General features: G+C 41.9%; 1 protein-coding gene across 2 annotated transcripts in view; it reads right to left on the reverse strand.

Annotated features, from left to right (window-relative positions):
• SEMA3A (semaphorin 3A) overlaps positions 1 to 25,846 on the reverse strand; it is a 274,816-nt gene that overhangs the window by 45,156 nt on the left and 203,814 nt on the right. For both annotated transcript variants that reach the window (XM_073652330.1, XM_073652329.1), the window contains exons 10-11: positions 15,844 to 15,988; positions 8,981 to 9,200 (exon numbers count right to left, since the gene is read on the reverse strand). In XM_073652330.1, coding sequence (XP_073508431.1) covers positions 8,981 to 9,200; positions 15,844 to 15,988 — 365 coding nt within the window. The remainder of the gene's footprint in view (positions 1 to 8,980; positions 9,201 to 15,843; positions 15,989 to 25,846) is intronic.

Here is a 25,846-nt window from a genome sequence, read left to right on the forward strand (position 1 = left end):
AAATACCATACTGTCTTAAATCCCTTTTATTATCCGCCATCACATATGATTTCTTCCTGCATCATTAGCTAAACTTGAAAAACAAAAAAAATTAATATATTTTATTTTTCATTTATTATATTTGTGTACTTATTACCTATAAAATTCAATAATGTAATCTCCATGGAAAAAAGACAATATAAGATTGTATCTTCTTCTGAGAAGCACAGATAGTAAACCAAGTGACAACTGTAGTCATTTAAAATGTCATGTACTTCATAACTTCTGGCATATTACAGAGGCATATCAGAATTTTATTTTTGCTTTTTCAACTATTTATTGTTGTTCTGTACAAACAAATATTTCTTCGGGGAGGCAAAAGGTACAGCTCAGTATATCACTGCTACCCCTTTTTTTTCTAGATAATGGTGATATTTCAGTGCCTAGAACCCCCCCCCCCCCCAATAATAAACTAATGACAAGTCTATATGACATGCATAAAAATAAACAGTAACATTATATTCAGCCATTAAGACTATTTGGAATGTCATGAGTTATTTCAACAATAAGAAAACAAAAAGTAGTATCAACCAAAAATGTAAAATTAAATACTTATATCACACTGCATATTATTCAATGTTTTGGGGTTTTATTAACATTTTGTGCAACTATCAGTTAGTGAGCTTTAACTCCTTACAGTGCCATAGGTTACCAAGCCCCATAAAAGCAGGCTTGTCAGAATGATGTGCAGTGGTGAATTGACAATTGCTAACCAAATTAATGATAGACTGAAAGTGTTGCCTTGCATATGAACCCCAGACAACCATGCTGTTCTCAAGGCTAGACCTCCAACAAAGGTACCAATAAATCCAGTTAATCTAGATGGAATAAAGTTTGGATGTTTTTATACAAGGAATTGAAATACGCAGTTTTCTCTACCTTTTTCATTAATTCAGTTGATGAGGACTATGACCTAGTCTCCCGGTACTTACCTGCACGCAACCTCCGATCCTCACAAGATTTCTTTTTCTACTCCCCTGTTATCTCCTCTTCCCACAATCGCATACAAGGTGTCTCCCATGCATCTCCACTACTTTGGAACTCTCTACCCCAACATATCAGACTCTCGCCTACCGTGGAAACCTTCAAAAAGGAACCTGAAGACCCACCTCTTCCGACAAGTCTACAACCTACAGTAACCACCGGTCCACCATACCGCTGCACAACCAGCTCTGCCCTCACCTACTGTATCCTCACCCATCCCTTGTAGACTGTGAGCCCTTGCGGGCACGGTCCTCTTTCCTCCTGTACCAGTTGTTGTCGCATTTTTGTTCAATATTATTGTAATTGTTTTTGCTATGTATACCCCCTTTTTCACATGTATAGCGCCATGGAATAAATGGCGCTATAGTAATAAATAATAGTAATAATGATCTGCAACTTTAAATGCCACTCCCCCATCCTGAGACCAGTTTCTTTCAATATCAGTAGGCAACAGGATTACAAACTTGGTTAGTCCTGATCTTTTCAATGTTCTTCCATAATAATGTATCCAAAATGTCCAGCGGAAGATTACACTATTTGAAGTTGATTTGGAGACAAATCACTTAAGGCTCAGAAAATGGTTTGTTTTCCCAATGATAATACAGTGAAACATGTAATTAAATTTGGGTATGGACATGTTCTTTATAAATTTATAGTGGTCCTTCATAATTACAATATTTCCTCTAGTGAGTCCATGGCACCCTAGTTTGACCCCAACTATACCACTCAGAGAACTCCGAGATCAAAGCAGCACAAACATCCAAGCTAAACAGCTTGAAATATCCTGACTTGCCAGAAGGATAGGACAGCTGAGCATCTATCAGAAAAGTGTTTGGTAGGCTACAACAAGAAACTATTCATAGTCAGAATTCAAGTAATACCATAAAATTCTAAAATCTTTATGTGATGGATAGTAGTTATTACCCTGTGCATACGAGTACTATAGTCATGCATTGTGATATTTTCCCAAGGCTAAATAGTATAGATTAATTATAACAATTTTCATTGAAAAGTGAAAGGTGGTATTTTGATTGCTGAATTCAATTTACGTCCTGAAAGAAAAATGTGTCAAGAACAAAATATTGTAGTGAGAACTTTCAGCACTTATTACCCATAAATGTTTTAGTCTAGATGCAGACTTTGATAAGTAAAGGGTGAAATTTGACAACTAACCTCTGGGAACCTTAATTAAAACGAATTGGCTCTCTCTGAAGAATACTGAAGGTAAAAAAACGTCCAAGCCTCTGCATCTGCAGGAACTTTAGAGGTCAGAGGTAACATAAGTTAATCACTATGGAGACTGTGATCAGGCCTCAGGTACCAAAGCTGCACTGTATCCGAGTTGCAGATCAAGTTTTGAAGAGTAGAATTTCAAATACTTTCACACAAATTAAAACATCTACTTCTTTTAAGATCAATAGGCTCCAGTTTACAGCTTGGCTAAAGGATAAGAGGGCTATTAATTCACTTTAATGACAGAAGCGCTTCCACTATTTGAAATATTACCTCAGGTCATATATTTAGAGAATTGATCCACCGAGACATTGATTGCACTTGGTAAGTCACACAAGCTATGGGGTGAACAGAACAATGCAAATGTTATCATTTTTATATTCTATGGTCTGCATTGTATTATTGAGTTTTATTCCTGCTAGCCTTTTTTTAATCTTTAGGTTGGTTTTCAGTGTGAAAAAATGCCTGAGACCTCCAGTTTAGTTGTTTTGACTGCTATTATCATGTTTTAATGTTGGGACTTAAGACTCTGACATTGATGGGGATTATTTAAGGAAGTGAAGAAGTACTCAGGCATCCATGGTCCGTTCAGTCTGGATTATATACTTCCCATTTAGAAGAGAAGAAGAGCAGCTGTCTTTTAACCCAAGCAAAGTATCTAAAGACAGGGAAGGAGAAGACAATTGATAATGAATAATTAAACTTTTAATTTAATAATTAAGTATGGTGGTGTCAAACCATATGGGTGGCAGTGCTCTAAGTTATGCTATAGCAAATCTCAACAAATAATCTTATCTGTCATGACAAATGGTGCACTAAGCATTACCCTTGGTTCAGGTCAGCCACACAGTTTGTTCTATAGGATCATTTGGTCATCCTGTTAGTTTTAACAGTAATGTGCTAATTAACAACTGTCAAACTTAACCAAGTGTCCACTTAAGAGAGTTACTATTCTACATATGTCACAAACATGTGAACAGCCTGGAGGCAACATACAGGCTTCAAACCTGCCTTGGCTTGCAGTCCTAGAACTGTCATTTAATAAGTTTGGACAATACAATAAAGTGTAAAATGTACAAATACAGATTCGCAAGCACAAGATGTATGTATTAGAATATGGTTGACAAGCCTGTACAAAGTAACACTTTCTTGGTTTGCTTTAGGGAAAAGGGCATTCATTGTGAAGACTAAGAATAAAAGTCAAAATAATTGCACAGATACCTATTTTCTGTCCTGCAGCTACGATAATATTGGTTAATGGAAATATCATAGACACTAGCTCACACTATTTCCATCACTGCAAATACAGACTCGTTAACAATAATGACATACCAATATCATAGGGCATATTAATATTAGAGGAAAGTCAGTGCAAAACTTGCATTTTGATATGTATATACATAATGTGTGTGTGTGTGTGTATATATTTATATATATACATACGTACACTATTTTTCTCTAAAGCACCATTAACTCAAAGATGCTATGTACTTGAAGGTTCTTTATATGCATACAAATCATATTCATATATACTATATAAGTACAATAGATGAATACTAGTAGTATAGAGAAGCGAGAGGACCCCGACCTCTTACAATTTACTGGAGATTATATTTTTATACTGCATATATACACATATAGATATACACATACATGGATATACATTATATATACGCACATACATACCTATATATGTATACACATGCACACACATACATAGATAAACTTATGAGATATACAGTACAGACCAAAAGTTTGGACACACCTTCTCATTTAAAGATTTTTCTGTAATTTCATGACTATGAAAATTACACATTCACACTGAAGGCATCAAAACTATGAATTAACACATGTGGAATTATATACTTAACAAAAAAGTGTGAAACAACTGAAAATATGTCTTATATTCTAGGTTCTTCAAAGTAGCCACCTTTTGCTTTGATGACTGCTTTGCACACTCTTGGCATTCTCTTGATGAGCTTCAAGAGGTAGTCACCGGAAATGGTCTTCCAACAATCTTGAAGGAGTTCCCAGAGATGCTTAGCACTTGTTGGCCCTTTTGCCTTCACTCTGCGGTCCAGCTCACCCCAAACCATCTATGGAGGCCAGGTCATCTGGCATAGCACCCCATCACTCTCCCTCTTGGTCAAATAGCCCTTACACAGCCTGGAGGTGTGTTTGGGGTCATTGTCCTGTTGAAAAATAAATGATGGTCCAACTAAACACAAACCGGATGGAATAGCATGCCGCTGCAAGATGCTGTGGTAGCCATGCTGGTTCAGTATGCCTTCAATTTTAAATAAATCCCCCACAGTGTCACCAGCAAAGCACCCCCACACCATCACACCTCCTCCTCCATGCTTCACGGTGGGAACCAGGCATGTAGAGTCCATCCATTCACCTTTTCTGCGTCGCACAAAGACACGGTGGTTGGAACCAAAGATCTCAAATTTGGACTCATCAGACCAAAGCACAGATTTCCACTGGTCTAATGTCCATTCTTTGTGTTATTTAGCCCAAACAAGTCTCTTCTGCTTGTTGTCTGTCCTTAACAGTGGTTTCCTAGCAGCTATTTTACCATGAAGGCCTGCTGCACAAAGTCTCCTCTTAACAGTTGTTGTAGAGATGTGTCTGCTGCTAGAACTCTGTGTGGCATTGACCTGGTCTCTAATCTGAGCTGCTGTTAACCTGCGATTTCTGAGGCTGGTGACTCGGAGAAACTTATCCTCAGAAGCAGAGGTGACTCTTGGTCTTCCTTTCCTGGGGCGGTCCTCATGTGAGCCAGTTTCTTTGTAGCGCTTGATGGTTTTTGCAACTGCATTTGGGGACACTTTCAAAGTTTGCCCAATTTTTCGGACTGACTGACCGTCATTTCTTAAAGTAATGATGGCCACTCGTTTTTCTTTACTTAGCTGCTTTTTTCTTGCCATAATACAAATTCTAACAGTCTATTCAGTAGGACTATCAGCTGTGTATCCACCTGACTTCTGCACAACACAACTGATGGTACCAACCGCATTTATAAGGCAAGAAATCCCACTTATTAAACCTGACAGGGCACACCTGTGAAGTGAAAACCATTTCCGGTGACTACCTCTTGTAGCTCATCAAGAGAATGCCAACATTGTGCAAAGCAGTCATCAAAGCAAAAGGTGGCTACTTTGAAGAACCTAGAATATAAGACATGTTTTCAGTTGTTTCACACTTTTTTGTTAAGTATATAATTCCACATGTGTTAATTCATAGTTTTGATGCCTTCAGAGTGAATGTACAATTTTCAAAGTCATGAAAATACAGAAAAATCTTTAAATGAGAAGGTGTGTCCAAACTTTTGGTCTGTACTGTATATATATATATATATATATATATATATATATATACACATACATACATACATATACACATAGATATGCATATATAGACCGTATTTAGCGGACCATAGGATGCACTTTTTTTCCCCCAAATTTGGGGGGGGGGGGAGGAGGTGCGTCTTATGGTCCGAATGTGGCACAAATACAGTTGTTCTAGTGCTCACTGTGGTGTGGTGTGAAGCAGAAGCGGCGGAGATGGAGCGTGGTCGCGCTCCACGTAGCGAGGTCGCGCGACAGGACAAGGGATCGCACAGCAGGGATCAGCGGCAACGCCATTAATGCACTATGGCTGTGTTAGACAGGAGAAAGGGGGCGGTCTGTGGTCCAGATAACGTGCTGCAGTGACGTTACTAAGAGGCAGGGCCGAGGGGTTCTGCGCGCTGTACTGTTCTGTGTTGTCTGCAGGACATGCTGGGAGTTACAGTTCTCAGGGCAACCACTTGACATAAATGGTACCCTATGGACTCTTAAAGAGGACATACGCATACTGATGCTCTTCAGTTTGCGTACCGGCAGGGACTGGGTGTGGACGATGCTGTAGCGTCTCTGCTACAAACAGTACATTCCTTTTTGGACAATGATGGAACCACAGTGCGTGCTTTGTTCTTTGATTTCTCTAGTGCGTTCAACACATTACAGCCACTCTTACTGCGAGGAAAGTTGATTAAAATGGCGGTGGATGAGGGACTTGTGAATTGGATAATTGACTACCTGTCGGATAGGCCACAGTTTGTTAGGTGGGGGACGGCTACATCAGATAGTGTACTGAGCAGTGTCGGAGCCCCGCAGGGAACAGTGCTGTCGCCATTCCTCTTTACATTGTACACAGCTGACTTTCAGTATAAATCAGACCGTTGTCACCTCCAGAAGTACTCGGATGACTCTGTGATAGTTGGCGGTATTGGGAAGGACCAGGACGAAGAGGAATATAGAAGGGTGGTTGCGGACTTTGTAGTATGGTGCCAGGCTAACCATCTAGAACTAAATGTTAAGAAAACCAGGGACTTGGTGATGAGCTATGGAAGGTGCAAGAAGGTATGCCTACCTGTTACCATTGACGGTCAGGATGTGGAGATGGTGGACAGTTTCAAATATTTGGGGGTTTACCTGGATAGCAAGCTAGACTGGAAGTGCCACATGGAGAAGGTCTACAAGAAGGGGATGAGTAGATTGTACTTCCTAAGGAAGTTAAGGTCTTTTAATGTGTGTGGCAAAATGCTTGAGGTGTTCTACCAATCCATTGTGGCTAGTGCCACCTTTGCGGCAATAATTTGCTGGGGTAACAGTGTGCGTGTTGCTGACGCCAACAAGCTCAACAAACTTATAAAGAAGGCTAGCGCGACGGTGGGCCTACAGCTTGGGACTTTTGAAGAGGTGGTAGAGGATAGGATTAAGAAGAAGTGCAGAGCTATAATGGGCAACAACACACACCCGCTTTATGAACTGTTTGCGAAACAGAAGAGCACATTCAGCAATCGCCTAATACAACTAAGGTGTAAAAAGGAAAAATACAGGAGATCGTTTGTTCCAACAGCTATGGGGGTGTTTAACAAATGTCTGAAAAGCAATGTCTAAAGCATTCCAAATGTTTTGTTATCATATGTGTCATGTTCGAGATCTGTGTTCTGCTGCTGTGATACCGCAATTTCCTCCGGGATAAATAAAGTATATCTTATCTTGTCTTATACTGTACATGGCTGAAGTCATACAGCCAGCACCTGACACACACTGCCTGTGGATCGGGCAAATGTATTAGGTGCTGGCTGTATGACTACTGTATGTTATTAAATATTTTACCACATTTTTTACTTCAAATGTTTTTTTCCCCCATTTTCAATTTCTAAAACCTGGGTGCGTCTTATGGTCCGGTGCGTCCTATAGTCCAAAAAATATGGTATATATACATATTGCCAAAATGGTAACAAAATGGCACAGTATGCATAAATATGCACACACATATACATAGATAAGCTTATGATATATATATATATATATATATATATATATATATATATATATATATATATATATATATATATATACACATATATATATATACACACACACACATACATATAGACACTGTGAGCCCTTGTGGTACATGGTTCCTTCTCCTGTAGCAATTCTAGCAATCAGTGTCTTGTATTCTTCAAGATTTTTGTACTTGATTTTTATTATGTATACCCCTTTTCCACATGTAAAGTACCATGGAATAAATGGCACCATGGAATAAATGGTGCTATAATAATAAATAATATACATGTATATATATATATATATATATATACACACACAAACATTATATATATATATATATATATATATATATATATATATATATATATAAATAAATAAATAAATAAATAAATAATGTATGTATCTATCTAGAAGGGAAGAACAAGGACCAACTAGCTCCTCCTAGCAGAACGAAGCAAACATGAGCAGGTGCAAGCTGCTAGGACTGCATAATATGCTAACAAAAGTAAACAGTGTCTCTCTGTATGCGCAAAGATATATGCAAACACTAAAAATATTAATTTTATTTTAAATGCCATTAATATAAATAGGCAATACTTATAATACTGAGGTACTTAGCACACAAATTGGCCAATTAGTGTGTGCTCGCCAGCCAAGGTGTTGGTTTGTATACACATTTTAGGATACAGTGTATAGTCAACAAAATAACTTAAATTCATCTGTAGCATATCATGATATATGCTTGTATGAATGCCCAATATTACATTAAACTGTTTACTCACTTCCCGTGGAGCTATTTCTGCCAGAAACTATAGTGGGGTCAGACTTTATTTGAATGACAGAAAAAGTTTTATAGCTCTCACAGAATCAGATTAGCAGAAAGGGAACTAATTGTAAAAGCTCGACACCATAACACCCATAGCAAAAATTATTTCACACTTTAATTCTCAATCCACATATGCCCTCTTCCTGAACTAACTGTAAGACTTTCCCACAGATGTAAAATGTTTAACTAAAGCTTCAACCCAGTGTTCAGTTTTCCTCTGATTTATGTCAGGCATCAATTTGAACTGAGTCAGGAGATTTACAACACAGGAATCTGAAAACTGACCCGAGTACCCAATTGCATACTTTGATGGCGGCATTTAGCAATAATATCACACTCAGAATGAAACCGATCCTTTCCAACACACTTCCCTTTACTGTGATCTCACCCCAGTGTTAATATTTAAGCTATTCCTTTTAACCATCATTTTCAGCACTAAAACTTTCCCGTTCGGTCTGAGGCACAGAGACCTTATTATGGGAATCCTCTATAAAAAAAAAATTATATGCATATATTTTTATTTCTTTTAAAAGCACTCTGGAAATCATACCTGTTCCAATAAACATTACATCATATTGTCCATCTTCTGCTTCTACACGATCAACCACGATCTGAGAAAACTGGTAATCCACTTCTGTTTTAATTATGATTGGACGGTTGTTGATTGGAAAAACAGAGTTGTACATGGCTGGGTGACTCCTGGCAAACATAATAACTTCATCAGGGAGATCTTTAGTTGAGTCAAAACCTCCAAATGTCTTGCTTGGGCACTAAAAAGAGAATAAATTAAGAAAAAAAAAATAAAGTTATATTCAAGCAAGCAATCAATGAAAAATTAGCCTTTAGAAATAATCGTCATATACTTGTATCTGATGAAAAGTTCAATAGCAAATCACAGAAAAGAGACAAATCTGTGTATAGTCACCATAACACCCATAATTGAAAGTTTTGTGAACTATTAACCTCTTGCCAGGTTAGTTCCCATTTTTGCCCTTTACTTTTTTCCCTACTCTCCTTCCAAGAGCCAAATCTTTGTAATTTTTGCATCAACATAGCCTTACGAGAGCTTGTATTTTTGCAAGATAAGGTGTAGTTTTGAATGACAGCATTCACTTTACTACAAAATGTATTGAAAAACAGAGAAAAAAAAGTCCAAAAAATACTCAGTTCCTCCTTTGTTTTTTTTATTATGATTTTACAGTATTCATAGGGGCCAATGTATGAAAGTGTTTATGGCAGAAAACTTATGTAAAATACTTTGTATAGTCACAAAATTTTTACACAGTGGAGTTGAGCTAACATTTTGTGATTTTTGGCGTTTTACCATTAGTATCAAGCGGCTCCACCAAATTGGCTGTGATTGGGAAGGAGCCAGGGTGATTCAGGACATGCCTATGCCCACCCATCAAATTAATCAAAAAAGGTGATATTTCTTGCATTTTTTATATGGCACATGGCATTTTGGAAGAGTGCCTCTTAATGCATTTGGTGCCTATTCTGCTCGCCCATCATTAAGACTGGAGTATAAAACGCCTGGCCTGTCTTAATGAACCGGGGCCATAGTGCAGTAAAAATGACCTAGTCACATGATTCTTTATGTCTGTAATACCAAATGCATATTGCTTTATTTTATATTTTAGTGGTCAAAAGGAATTGAGAATTTTGTAAAAAAAGAAAAAAAAAATTGTCTCGTGACTCCATTTCTGAGACCTGGATTTATTTTATTTTTTCATCAATGGAACTGTGTGAGGGCCTCCTTTTTTTGTGCATCAAAGTAATGGTTCTATTGATATAATTTTGGAGAAGCTATGATGTTCTGTTCACTTTCCATTGCATTTTTTGAGATGAGTGTGACAACTGAAAAACTGCAGTGGATTTAATTTTAGATTTGATTCATCAGCTTTTATTTATAAGTCAGTACTGTATACAGTGGGGAGGATAAGTATTGGATATGCTGCCAAGTTTACCAACCTACAATATATACTTATTTCCCCACTGTATACATTAATACAAGCCAGCACAGTACTATTTTATATACACACACACATATATATATATATGTGTATGTGTGTATATATAATACACTGCTCAAAAAAATAAAGGGAACACTTAAACAACAGAATATAACTCCAAGTAAATCAAACTTCTGTGAAATCAAACTGTCCACTTAGGAAGCAACCCTGATTGACAATCAATTTCACATGCTGTTGTGCAAATGGAATAGGCAATAGATGGAAATTATTGGCAATTATCAAGACACACTCAATAAAGGAGTGGTTCCGCAGGTAGGGACCACAGACCACATCTCAGTTCCAATGCTTTTTGGCTGATATTTTGGTCACTTTTGAATGTTGTTTGTGCTTTCACACTCGTGGTAGCATGAGACAGACTCTACAACCCACAGAAGTTGCTCAGGTAGTGCAGCTCATCCAGGATGGCACATCAATGCGAGGTGTGGAAAGAAGGTTTGCTGTGTCTGTCAGCGTAGTGTCCAGAGGCTGGAGGAGCTAGCAGGAGACAGGCCAGTACACCAGGAGAAGTGGACGGGGCCATAGGAGAGCAACAACCCAGCAGCAGGACCGCTACCTCCGCCTTTGCGCAAGGAGGAGCAGGAGGAGCACTGCCAGAGCCCTACAAAATGACCTCCAGCAGGCCTCAAATGTGCATGTGTCTGCACAAACGGTTAGAAACAGACTACATGAGGGAGGTATGAGGCCCCGACGTCCACAGATGGGGGTAGTGCTCACAGCCCAACACCGTGCAGGATGCTTGGCATTTGCCACAGAGCACCAGGATTGGCAAAGTCGCCACTGGTGCCCAGTGCTCTTCACAGATGAAATCAGGTTCACACTGAGCACATGTGACAGACGTGCCAGAGTCTGTAGACGTCGTGGAGAGCAATCTGCTGCCTGCAACATCCTTCAGCATGACCGGTTTGGCAGTGGGTCAGTAATGGTGTGGGGTGGCATTTCTTTGGAGGGCCGCACAGCCCTCCATGTGCTTGCCAGAGGTAGCCTGACTGGCATTAGGTACCGAGATGAGATCCTCAGGCCCCTTGTGAGACCATATGCTGGTGCGGTTGGCCCTGGGTTCCTCCTAATGCAGGACAATGCCAGACCTCATGTGGCTGGAGTGTGTCAGCAGTTCCTGCAAGATGAAGGCATTGAAGCTATGGACTGGCCCGCCCGTATCCCAAGACCTGAATCTGATTGAGCACATCTGGGACATCATGTCTCGCTCCATCCACCAACGTCACGTTGCACCATAGACTGTCCAAGAGTTGGCGGATGCTTTAGTCCAGGTCTGGGAGGAAATCCCACAGGAGACCATCCGCAACCTCATCAGGAGCATGCCCAGGTGTTGTAGGGAGGTCATAGAGGCACGTGGAGGCCACACACAATACTGAGCCTCATTTTAACTTGTTTTAAGGACATTATATCACAGTTGGATCAGCCTGTAGTGTGTTTTTCCACTTTAATTTTGGGGGTGACTCCAAATCCAGGCCTCCAATGGTTAATAAATTTGATTTCCATTGATGATTTTTGTGTGATTTTGTTGTCAGCACATTCAACTTTGTACAGAACAAAGTATTTAATTCATTCAGATCTAGGATGTGTTATTTGAGTGTTCCCTTTATTTTTTTGAGCAGTGTATAAATATATATAATTTTTAGTCCCTTTGGGGCATATGAACTTGTGAACAATGGTGTACTGCAATACTATGGTACAATATTATATTTCAGTATATAGCTAAATTGCCATTCTCCTATGGAGCACCGCTGCAGGCTGGATTTCATAGGAACACCATCGTGGCCTCCAATGGGGCCTTCAGCTAGCTATCTAAATGCTGCTGTCAGTTGTTGAAAGCGGCATTTCCTGAGCTAACCCAAGACTTGTCATGCAACCATATGACTTATTTTTATGGTTTATGGTCAGGAAAAAATAGTATTTTTTTTAAAGAATTTTTTGCATTTGAGTAGAATAAAAAATAGTGGACAGCTGCAGTGGCATGCTGACTGCAGTAAAATCATTAAAGCATGGTATGACTGACCAGCAGACAAAATGTAATGTCATTACACAAACACAATAACAAAGATGTAGTGGAAGACCCAAGTGAACTATGAAACATTCTATGAGTAAGTTACAAAGTTAATTATTTCAGCATTTTCACTTGTATGGCTACTAAGAAATTAACATAAAATAAAACATAACAATTAGTTTAAATAAGCCTCAAACTATCACCAACCAATGTATTCTCCTTTATGACACTATGCATTTTAAAGATATAACACAATAGATGTGGAGTCATCCTTGTGAGTATACACAAAACAACAAACATTCCAGATATTCATAGAGAATGTTGCAGAAAAAGTTACAGAAGTTACTATGATAAAAAAAAATCAAAATAACACCAAGATTAGCTTTTACTGTACTCAAACCAATTGACAGAGGGGCAGAGCTTAATGTGTCTTAGTGAAGAGTATTTGCTTTCCAGTTAAATATATTATAGGTCGCTTTCCCATTAAACTCATGTTACAAAGGGATATAGAATATAATAAGATATATATATACTTAGTGTGAGTATAAACCAACAAAAAAATCCTAAAAAAGGTCAATAATACAGAGATCTAATGAAAATGGCAACAACTGCAAATAGCAGGTCTACTTATATATCCAGGAGATATATGTGCAACAATCATTATTAAGGCTGTGTGCCCACTATGCATTTTTTTCAAGCGTTTTTGCTGTGGAATTTCCGCCGCGTAAACGCTTGCAAAACGCTTGGTAAACCATGCCCCGTGATCCCCAATGAAAATCTGAATGTTCTGTGCCATTGCTGCAGAATTTTCTGCAGCGGATTTTCCTTGCAGAAAAATCCGCAGCATGTCCATTATTTGTGCGTTTCTGCATGTGGATTTGAGGTCCCAATGCATTTGAAAAACGCAAGTCAAATCCGCATGCAAAAATGCGTCAAAAACGCATGTAAAATCTGCAAGCGTTTTTACTGCCAAGAACAAGCAGAAACGCTGCGGAAATTTTCTGCTTCAATTCTGCATCGTGGGCACATAGCCTAAATGTTACTATTAGACATATGCACGTTATTTTTCTACCTTTTGATATGGATATACTATCTGTTTGTTCCTTGCTCTAATTTGTTTAGTGTGAATATAATAAATTCGTCTTGTTTATGATAAAACCTAGGCTATAAAATTTATTTTCCAAACAAGCTTAAATTTGAAGTATACATTTCTCAAGTAAATAAAACAGAGAACTAAATCAATCATCTTTGTTTTAACCTTGATCTAAGTGTTATTAATATTTAAATAGCAAATGGAATAGAAATCAATATGGTCGCAAACAAGCTAGTATTACCCTCCAACAGATTTAGAAGTTCACACATTCTATGCATTGATCTACGATCACAATACTCAATTATTTAATTTTCGTTAGTAGTTACATTTTTAAATTTGCGTTGATTTGGCATGTCTGACAGAAGCAATAACATTTTTATTTAGAAAACACATAACTACATAAATTGTATGTTACTAAAAGTATTTAAAAGTATTCACTCCTCAGATCTTTTTTTATTATTGGTTTCTAGTAGAACTCGTCCATTGCGATTTAAAATTTATATAAAAAGGAATTTTACAGAATGCAAAGTGATTTATAAACCATGAAAACCATTTCAGATGTGCATGTTACAAGTGAAGTAAATACTTTATATTTATAGCATATATTTAATCTATAGACACATACAGTGCCTACAAGTAGTATTCAACCCCCTGCAGATTTAGCTGGTTGACACATGCGGAATTAACTTGGCATTGTGACATTTGTACTGTAGATCAGCCTGGAAGTGGGAAATGCACTGCAGCAAATTTTGTTTTTGTTTTTTTTTTTTTGTTTTTTTTTTAAAACGTTAAAAGTTAATTCAGAGTGTCATTTATTATTCAACCCCTCAAACCACAAGAATTCTGTTTGGTCCCCCTAAAGTATTAGGAAGTAGTTCAGGCACCAAGAATAATGAGCTTCACATGTGTGGATTAAAGATCTCTTTTGCCAGCCTTTTCTGACTATTTAAGACCCTCCCCAAACTTGTGAACAGCACTCAGACATGGTCAACATGGGAAAGACAAAGGAGCATTCCAAGGCCATCAGAGACAAGATCGTGGAGGGTCACAAGGCTGGCAAGGGGTACAAAACCCTTTCCAAGGAGTTGGGCCTACCTGTCTCCACTGTTGGGAGCATCATCCATAAGTGGAAGGCTTATGGAACTACTGTTAGCCTTCCACGGCCTGGACAGCCTTTGAAAGTGTCCTCCCGTGCCGAGGCCAGGCTTGTCCGAAGAGTCAAGGCTAACCCAAGGACAACAAGGAAGGAGCTCCGGGAAGATCTCATGGCAGTGGGGACATTGGTTTCAGTCAATAAAATAAGTAACGTACTCCACCGCAATGGTCTCCGTTCCAGACGAGCCCGTAAGGTACCTTTACTATCAAAGCGTCATGTCAAGGCTCGTCTACAGTTTGCTCATGATCACTTGGAGGACTCTGAGACAGACTGGTTCAAGGTTCTATGGTCTGATGAGACCAAGATCAAGATCTTTGGTGCCAACCACACACGTGACATTTGGAGACTGGATGGCACTGCATACGACCCCAAGAATACGATCCCTACAGTCAAGCATGGTGGTGGCAGCATCATGCTGTGGGGCTGTTTCTCAGCCAAGGGGCCTGGCCATCTGGTCCGCATCCATGGGAAGATGGATAGCACGGCCTACCTGGAGATTTTGGCCAAGAACCTCCGCTCCTCCATCAAGGATCTTAAGATGGGTCGTAATTTCATCTTCCAACAAGACAACGACCCAAAGCACACAGCCAAGAAAACCAAGGCCTGGTTCAAGAGGGAAAAAGTCAAGGTGTTGGAGTGGCCTAGTCAGTCTCCTGACCTTAACCCAATTGAAAACTTGTGGAAGGAGCTCAAGAATAAAGTCCACATGAGACACCCAAAGAACCTAGATAACTTGGAGAAGATCTGCATGGAGGATTTGGCCAAGATAACTCCACAGACCTGTGCCGGCCTGATCAGGTTTTATAAAGACGATTATTAGCTGTAATTGCAAACAAGGGTTATTCCACAAAATATTAAACATAGGGGTTGTATAATAATTGACCCACACTTTTATGTTTAAAATTTAATAAAATTCAACTGAGCAACTTAACTTTTTGGTTTGTAAGATTTATGCTTCTGTTCATAAAACCTACTCTCGTTTGCAGTTTGAAGGCTCTAACTTATTTGCATCTTATCAAACCAGCTAAATCTGCAGGGAGTTGAATACTACTTGTAGGCACTGTATGCTTGTATTATTTGACATACACAGTTCAATTTTTCTTACACATTATATGAAGCTACTTACAGTTCCAGGTCTGGGATAAGGAACTCTTCCTTGATAAGGCACCCACTGAAAATTTGGACCATCTCTGTGAGCATATGGACCCAAAAATACTCTTCGAACATCAGACAAGCTGTACATACATACAGCCGAACCCTTAAATACATTACTAGAAAAAAATAAAAAAGGTTAATATTCATTAGGTAATAATACCCTGAGAGAAGTACACCCTAAACTTTCTATGAGTTTTGTTCAGATTTTGAATTTCTCATAAACCAATTCAAAACACTATCACAACATGCTAGTAAAACAATTGGCAGACCCCAATTCACATCACAACTACTTGGTGGCCATAAATATAGACAAATAGAGCATATATATCTCCTGACAGAGTATCTTCTATTGTAAATATAGTTTTTTGGTTTCAAAGTTGGTCATCTTGTGCTACTCATCTTTATATTTGCAAAATTCAATAACTGTAAGACTGGAGTGCTGACTTTAAATTAATGTAATCAATTAACATAACTTTATTAATCAAAAAAACTTTTTATACCTTAATCACATGCAATAAAAAGAGGTGAACATAAAGAAGATACAAAGTCACCCTGGGAATAAACAATCATGGGTAAGAAATCAATTTTAATGTACCAAACGAGGTTTTCAGACAAGTTATAGGGAGAAGGGAAAGAGAAAAATAGTAGTTCAAAGAGCATAGTAGCCTAACTCCCATCGTATCCATCATATAATCCCCATATATTCATAACCTAGCAGCAAACAGAATAGCAGCAAAGTGCATGTGCATATAGATAGCAGCTAGATGAGCTTACCCATAATAAAGTGCAAGTGCAGGATCCCAGGGAAAAGCCCCAACACACATTTCATATTTGCTTTCTCAAAGGGCTACTAGTAGGTGTTACTAGTAGAATTACTGATACGGGCCCATGTTACTTGCACAAAGAATATGCTCCCAGCTTATTTAATTATCAGTTTCCCACTGATTTTTTTAATACTCATCTTTAGAGATGTCAAGCCAAGAAGAAATGTAGAGAAGGCTACACGTCCACCAATATTTTTTTAGTGATATAAATGCAAGCTGAAATCTCATTATAACAACTTAAATGAAAATTAAATTATTAGGTTAAAGTTATTTCCATCAAAGTGATGGCATATTGCAAAGATATTCAATTAATTTCTGATCAGTGGGCCCCCAACCTGAATGGAGATTTGCTGTGGTTTTTACTAGTGTTGAGCCACCCCCGTAGTGTTCGAGTTCGGTTCGGTTCGTCGAACACCCGTGTGTTCGCCGAACTGTTCGTCGAACTGTTCGTCGAACACCTTCGAACACCGTTAAAACCAATGGCAGGCAAACAAAAACACATAGAAACACATAGAAAACACGTTCTAAGGTGTCCAAAAGCTGACAAACTGCTCAGAAGACACAACTAACACATGGAAAAGTGACAAGTACATATAGTCATGCGAAAAGAAAAGAGGTGGAGGAGTAAAAGGAGGGGCAGACACATATATAGGCATGTCATGCCCTTCTAAAATCCAAAAAGTGAGAAGCCGACACGTTCAGTCCGCTCCTGCCCGTGCCACCTCCGTGTCGCCGGGTTTGTGCCAGAGCCGCGGTGAACCCTGACGGCCAGCCCCCCTCTCCCAATACTGGTGCCTGTCCACTGGTGGGTCGAGCGAGCCCCCCTGTGGTGGAGGCAGCTCTAAGCTTTTTAATTTAAATTGTCTCTCTAATTTGAATAAATACACTTTAAATCCATTTACAAGGATCTATTGGAGGGCAAGTCTCATGCCAGCAGCCGCGTAATTCCAGCTCCAGTAGCGTCCACTAAAGCTGCTGCAGTTAAAAAGCTTTTATAAGGATCGAGCTCGGCTGTCCACCGCAAGGCATCCTACTGCCAGTCCGAGCCCCTATGCCTTGGGGTGCCTCCTGATGCTCTTCACTGAGTATCCCGTGGTCCCGAAGCATTTCCTTTGAAAAAATGAGGTGTCCAAACTACAGGTGGTGTAGCTTGCTTAACAGCCGGGATAATCCGCTGACTAGCAGACCCTGCTACTAGGCACACAGTATTTCCTGGGCTAGATGCAGTTAAAAATTGGTAATTAGATACTCTCGTTGGATGCTGAGAAAGCATTCAATAGAGTCTCCTGGCACGCCATATATGATTCTCTTAAAAAGCTTGGGGTAGGGGTCTAGGGGACCCTTTTATAGCCAAAATCACAGCCCTGTATCACAATACGTCACCTAGGCTGAAGATAAATGGAACTGTAGCACCCTGAGGGCTCGGTTGCTACAAAGGTATTGCACCTCACCCAGAGGTGTGATATCTCACTCTCAGGTAAGGATGGAGTGTGGATCAGGACCCGACACCTGCATGCATTACACCACATTGCCGTGGGGCAGGGCGACCAATATGCCCCTGAGATGGGCACGACAGTCCCTGTCCCTGGCTGGAGTGGGGGGAGGGAACACTGAGGAAGGGGAACCCTGTAGTGCAGGAGCAGGGAGGAAGCAGTTCCTGGGTGCATTGAGAAGGGAGTATAAAAGGTGGGCACCATCTTAGTTCAGTGCAGAGAAGTCTGAGCAGAAGTGGAAGGGAGCAGGGGCTCTGCATGAGCTCTGCTCCGGAGGCGGGCCTAGTAAAAGAGGCCCAGGCCTGGAAGAGGGAGAAGGAAGGAAGAGGAGCGGAGAAGGCTCCAGGAACGAGGAACGAAGGGATCCCAGGGTGCGGACGGGCGAGTCACCATCGCACGCCCGAATCCACCTGCATGGAGGGGTCAGGCCAAAGGGGGAGACCGGTCCCCGAAACTAGTGGAGGCAGGAAACGACCCTCAGCTAGAAACCGGAGACTGTGACATTTTATGTGGTGCAGCCCCTCGCTACACCCACTAGGAGGGCAGCACATAGGGTCAGGGAAACTGGCGCCAAGTTTACCAAGAGGAGGCCCGAGGCAGCCGGACAGAAGGGTTGGTAAGAAAGGCCAGACAAAGGACACACAAAGGGGGTCCTGTGAAGCGCTCCAAAGTTATCTGGGAGTTGTCTGAGCCCCTCACCTGGTGAGCACAGTACGACGTGGACAGCCGTTACCTGCAGACGTGGTCTGGATAATAAGAACTGTGAGTAAGGGCCCTGGACTGCATCACTGACTCCGTGTCGTTACTGCTGCTGCCCTGCACCATCACCCCCATCCTCCGCATACACTGCCCTGAGGCTATACTCCTCCCGTGGGGAGTTATACTACGCTCTGCTGCACCCACAACACCAGCCTCAGCGGTCTGCCCTGCAGCGGCGGTTCACTCTGACCGCAATCCACGGGTGGCGTAGTCGGACATTTAAACATCAAAACCACATAAATAGTTCCGCCACTGGTTTGACCACCCTGAGCCACGGAACCGGGTCACCGCCACGAAGACTACAACCACCAGCATCCACCAAAAAGGGTCCGGCTCCGGGTGTCCCAAGGCCCAGGGGGTGCATCAGAACATTTTCATCACCTTTCACAATCACCAATGGGACAAGGCAGGGATGTCCTCTGTCCCCTCTCTTATACATCCTAGTGACGGAGCACCTGCTCTCATCAATTCGCCATAACCCCAATATTAGGTGGATTGAGGTGGGAGGCACCGAGTACAAGTGCTCTCTATTTGCTGATGATGTACTAGTATATATCATTCAATCACATATATCCATCCATGCTGTTATGGCTGAAATAGATCACTTTGTTACATGGTCAAATTTTAAAATCAATGCAGCGAAGTCTGAGGCCCTCGATGTCTCCCTCCTCAAATCCATATAGGATTCCATCCAGTCCAACTTTCCCTTTGCCTGGCCCTCACAGGGTATCAAATACTTAGGAATTCCTATTCATAGAGACCTCTCCCATCTATGTTATCTTAATTTTGGGCCCTTTATTGAACAACTCCATACAGACCACGGTTGGCAAGTTAGAACTGTAAGATTCACTACGTGAACCACTGGTGTTTTGTGGAAAAGCACATGTACACTGTGTTCCAAATTATTATGCAAAAAGTGTTTAGGAGTGATAAGGGAAGAATTTGTTTGTTTGTCAGTTAAACTCATTGATGGTGATGTGTGTCAGGGCTCTTTATATCACTGTAAGCAATTGCAGACACCTGTGCTAATTAGTTTGGCAGGTGTGTCCAATGAAAGGCAAGACTACTTAAGAAGGCTGTCTCACATTATTAAGCAGCCTACATTTTCTGCCAAAATGGGAAAGAAAAAGGATGTGTCGGCTGCTGAGAAGCAGCAAATTGTGGAGTGTTTAGGTCAAGGCATGACTACAATCAACATTGTGCGATGATCAGGATGAAGTGTCTTGGCAATCAAGAAGTATGTAGCTGATTCACAGTACACACGTGTGCGTGCTGATAAGGGCAAATTGAGGACTCTTTCCTACAGGCAATTACGTCAGGTTAAAAGAGCAGCGGCAAAAAAGCCTTGTCATAGCAGCAGACAAGTTTTTGAAGCTGCTGGTGCCTCCAACATCCCCCGAACAACAAGATGCAGGGTCCTTCAGAGGTTTGCAGCTGTGAAAATGCCATCCTGTCGACCTTCTCTATCCACTTCACACAAGCAGAAACGGCTCCAGTGGGCCAAACATTACATGAAGACTGATTTCAAAACTGTTTTGTTCACGGATGAGTGCCGTGCAGCGCTCGATGGTCCAGATGGATGGAGTGGAGGATGGCTGGTTGATGGACACCCCACGCAAACACGGCTACAGCGCCAACAAGGAGGAGGTGGAGTAATGTTTTGGGCTGGAATCATGGGGAGAGAGATTGTCGGCCCCTTTAGGATCCCTGAAGGCGCTAAAGATGAACTCCATAATGTATGTGGATTTTCTCAAACAGCACTTCCTGCCATGGTTCAAGAAGAAGAACCATGTATTTCACAGCAAGATCATTTTTTTGCATGATAATGCACCATCTCATGCTGCACATAAAACATCTGCATCTCTGGCTGATATGGGCATAAAAGGGGACAAACTTATGGTGTGACCCCCATGCTCCCCTGACCTCTACCCCATTCAGAACCTCTGGAGCATCATCAAAAGGAGTGTCTATGATGGCGGGAGGCAGTTCACATCTAAGCAACAGCTCTGGGAGGGTATTCTGTCCTCATGCAAAACAATTGAAGCAGAAACCATCCAAAACCTGACAAATTCAATGGATGAGAGAGTTCAGAAGCTCCTTTCGAACAAGGGGTCCTATGTGAAAATGTAACATCACCTAGAATAAAGTTTTGAGTTGAAAACTGTTTGATTTCAGTTTCTAATAACCTGCTAATGCTTATAATTTCAAAAATGACCATTTTTTTGGTCTTTATTAAAATGAAAAGGTTGATCAAAAAGTTTGCGGGATCTAAGAGTGTGGCAACCCAGTAGTCATGATTATTTCGAATTCTGACAATATGAGGGTCATGTTGCAGGTAGTGCAGCAAGAAGGCATTTATGTGTCTTGCGCATCTCGGAGCCCCAAAATTATTTTCCGGGCTAGATGCAGCTAAAAATTATTATTAATATTAAATCTGGTGGAGCTTAGTATAGATGGGCTAATAGGATCAGTGCTGCACACTGCTACAAAGCCCAAATTATTTTCCAGTCAAGATACAGATAAACATGATTAGTAATTTGAAAGCTTAAAACGGTTGGTAGGGTGATTTTAACCAATCAAGCTTTTACTCTCCCCAGGATGACACAGGGGTAGAAAAGTCGTTTTTGATCCATGATTTGTTCATCTTTATGAACGTGAGTCTGTCTACATTATCAGTGGAGAGCCGCGTGCGCTTATCTGTCAGCACACCACCAGCAGCGCTGAACACACGTTCAGACAGAACGCTGGCTGCGGGGCATGACAAGATCTCCAAGGCGTAAGTGGCTAGCTCCGGCCATTTATCCAGATTGGACGCCCAAAAAGAGCAAGGGTCCAGTGACACAGTCATGGCTTCAATGTTTACTTGGAGATACTCCTTTACCATCGTCTCTAGGCGTTGACTATGTGTCAGACTTCTTGTCTCCTGTGGCCTTGCAAAGGATGGGCTAAAAAAGTGGTGAAATGATTCCGCAAAATTGATTTTACCAGCAGATACTGTGGTTCTGTTACGGTTTGAGTGCTGAACACTTGACGGTCCCACGGTTGGCAAGTTGGAACTGTGAGATTCACTACGTGCACCACTGGTGTTTTGTGGAAAAGCACATGTAAGATTCTGCAACAGTCTCTGCTGATACTCCTGCATGCGTGCATCCCTTTCTATGGCAGGAATAATTTATGCAAATTTACTTTTCTACCGGGGATCTAACAGTGTGGCAACCCAGTAGTCAGGATTATTTCTAATTCTCACAATTCGAGGGTCATGTTGCAGGTAGTGCAGCAAGAAGGCACTCATGTGTGTTGCGCATCCAGGAGCACCAAGTCCCTGTTGTGTTGGTGGCGAGGTAACAATCATGCTTCCTTCCTCTGTCCTCTCCCCCCAACCTCGCACAACAGAAATGTGATCAAGGTCTCCCTCATCTGATGAGTCTTCCATCAGTTCGTCCTCCACTTCTTCCTGGGCTCCTGCACCTTCCTCACTAGTTTGGCTGCTACCATGCGCCCTGGTAAAACCATTTCCCCCACCCTCACATGCCTGCCGCCTTGGTGCTGCCGACCGTCTGGACCTTGCAGATGTTAGCCCTTCCGCATACAACTCCTCCTCCTCTACTTCCTCCACCTCCTCTTGTGCCACCACCTGACTCCGAATTCTGTTTAACATGTGCTCCAGCATGTAAATCACCGGAATAGTCATGCTGATAATGGCATCGTCAGCACTAAACATCTTCGTCGCCATTTCAAAACTGTGCAGAAGGGTGCATAGGTCCCTGATCTGAGACCACTCCTCCAGCGTGATTTGCCCCACCTCCGGATCTCGTTGGCCCAGGCTATACGTCACAACGTATTGCACCAGGGCTTGTCGGTGCTGCCACAGTCGCTGCAACATGTGCAGAGTTGAATTCCACCGGGTAGGCACATCACATTTTAGCCGGTAAAGTGGCAGGCCCAACGACTTCTGTAGAGATGTAAGTCGCTGAGCTGCAGGATGCGAACGGCGGAAGTGAGCACACAGTGACCGTGCCCTCTGCAGAAGGCCATCTAGTCTGGGATAGTGGGCTAAAAATTGCTGGACAACCAGGTTCAACACGTGAGCCATACAAGGCACGTGTGTGACATTGCCCCGGCGAAGGGCCGCACCCAGGTTTGCAGCATTGTCGCACACGGCCTTCCCTGGTTTCAGGTGCAGTGGAGACAACCATTCATGAAATTGGTTCTCCAGAGCTGACCACAACTCCTCAGCTGTGTGACTCACATTTCCCAGACATTTCAAAGTAAAAATCGCCTGATGACGTTGAGCCCTACTGCCAGCATAGTAAGGAGGTATGCAGGATCCCTTCTGCGCAGTTAAAAAGCTTGTGGCATGACCAGACAGGCTTTGGGTGCAGGTGGAAGACCGAGAGGAGGTTGAGGAGGCAGAAGCAGTGGAGGAACTTTGACATAAAGAGGATTGACGCACAATTCGTGGGGACGGCAAGACTTGGACAGCAGCCCCTTGTCCTGCTGTCACCATAGTTACCCAGTGCCCAGTCAGCGACATGTAACACCCCTGTCCATGCCTACTCGTCCAAGTGTCTGTGGCGAAATGCACCCTGTCACACACAGAGTTTCTCAAAGAAGCGGTGATGTTGTGTGCGACATGCTGGTGGAGCACAGGCACACCTTTCTTTGAGAAGTAGTGCCGACTGGGCATCTGGTACTGGAGCACTGCGACGGACATAAGGTCTCGAAAATCCTCTGTGTCCACCAGGCGGAAAGGCAGCATTTCTGTAGCCAAGAGCTTGCAGATGGTAAAATTCAACCTCTTAGCTTTCTCATGGCTAGGAGGAAATGGTCTTTTACTTGTCCACATCTGAGGGACCGAGGGCTGGCTATTGTGCTTAGATGGGGTTGATAAGGGTGTCCCCGGCAAACTGCCGGTCTGTGAGGAAGATGCAGGCGGACATGTTAGGTTGCCTTGATCCAAAGGTGGTGCTATCGATGTCGGACAGCGCTCAACACCAGCTGGTGTTACCACCTCCAAAGAAAATGATGACCTGCCAATCACGCTGGCTGTTGCGGGTAAAGAGGTGGCAGGTCTGCGCCCCAAAACAGGTATGACTGCTGTCCCCCCAGTCACAGAGGATGAAGAGGCCGCGGATGCACAAGATATGGGAGACGGTGGTTGGCCCGGCCGGCTAGGCCGCATTGTAGCACACTGAGCTTCCCACTGCAACTTATGCTTCATGTCCATGTGCCGGTTCATGCATGAAGTACTCAAACTATGTATTTTTTGGCCTCTACTTAGCTTTTGCTGACAAATGTTACAGATAACACGAGTTGGGTCATCTTTATCGATCTGAAAAAATGGCCAGGCTATGCAAGGCTTAGCACCCATGCGACCTGAAGAGCCACCACGACTTGTGGTGAGAGGCAGAGTTGTGTTTGAGGATGCAGTTGTTGACGTGCTTCCAGTACTACGTCTCTGTCCAGGAAGGCGCAACCTGACCTCGTCATCACTAGCATCTTCCTCCACCTCCTCTGCTGACCTCATCTCTTGGCTGACTGTGGGTTGACAGTAAAAGTGGGATCTCCAACCTCATCATCATCACCCTGTGCGTTATCACACCCGTCGTCCTCAGAGCCAACCTGTTCCTGCCCTGACAAAAAACTAAAGTTGTCGCTCCAATCAGGTATTTGAGTCTCATCATCGTCTTCCTCATTGTCTCCACCAACAGGAGTTACAGTTTGGGAATGAGGGTCTACATTATGGTAAGAACCTTCTGCGTCTGGTCCTGGATCCGATTCATAAAGATTCTGGGCATCAGTGCAGATCATTTCCTCGTCTGGATTCACAGAAGCGCTGGAGTCGACCTCTGATTCCCAGGCTATAGTATGAGTAAACAGCTCTGCAGACTCAACCATCTGTTCTACCTCATACTCAGACGGGCAGCTGGAGATTTGGGAGCTGTGAGGAAGCAAGTGCGATTGGGGTGACACCTTTGAGGACTGGAGTATTTGTGATGTTGAAGTTGATGTGGAGGAGAGCCCACTTAAAGGAGCACTTGATATCCGTTGAAGCACCTGCTGTTTTTGTGCCTCATCTGGAATTTGTAGCGATTGGCGTGGCCGTAAGAAAGGGATCTTATCACATTGTCCGCTAAAAGAAGTAGACATTTTAGTTTGGCTGGAAGATGGTCTTTCTTCTGCAGATGTTACTGTTGCTTTAACACCTACCCCACGGACACAACCTTTTTTCCCCTTCCCAACAGGCCTATTCCCCTTTCCACCAGCAGCAGGCCTTTTTCCACTCATTTTGGTGGTTAACTAATTCACAACTCTGGAGTTGTTTGCACAAAAAAACAATGGATGGGAACCGAGCAGAGCTGAATGGCCAAACTGTGGTATTAGGCCAAAACTATTGGCTGGGTTAGATGCAGAAAAAAATATATTCAGTTTGCAACCTGATGGAGGCCAGTATAGATGGACTAATAGAGAAAGTCCCACACACTGCTAGAAGGCCAAATATTTTTTCAGAGGTAGATGCAGATAAAAATTATTTTTAATTTGCAACCTGATGGAGGTCAGTATAGATGGACTAATAGAGAAAGTCCCACACACTGCTAGAAGGCCAAATATTTTTTCAGAGCTAGATGCAGAAAAAAATTATATTCAGTTTGCAACCTGATGGAGGTCAGTATAGATGGACTAATAGAGAAAGTCCCACACACTGCTAGAAGGCCAAATATTTTTTCAGAGCTAGATGCAGAAAAAAATTATATTCAGTTTGCAACCTGATGGAGGTCAGTATAGATGGACTAATAGAACAAGTCCCACACACAGCTAGAAGCCCAAATATTTTTTCAGAGGTAGATGCAGATAAAAATTATTTTTAATTTGCAACCTGATGGAGGTCAGTATAGAT

This window comes from Phyllobates terribilis, unplaced genomic scaffold, assembly GCF_046119375.1.
Source record: "Phyllobates terribilis strain yellow unplaced genomic scaffold, ASM4611937v1 Scaffold_11__3_contigs__length_659146591, whole genome shotgun sequence".
NCBI classification, from domain to species: Eukaryota; Metazoa; Chordata; class Amphibia; order Anura; family Dendrobatidae; genus Phyllobates; species Phyllobates terribilis.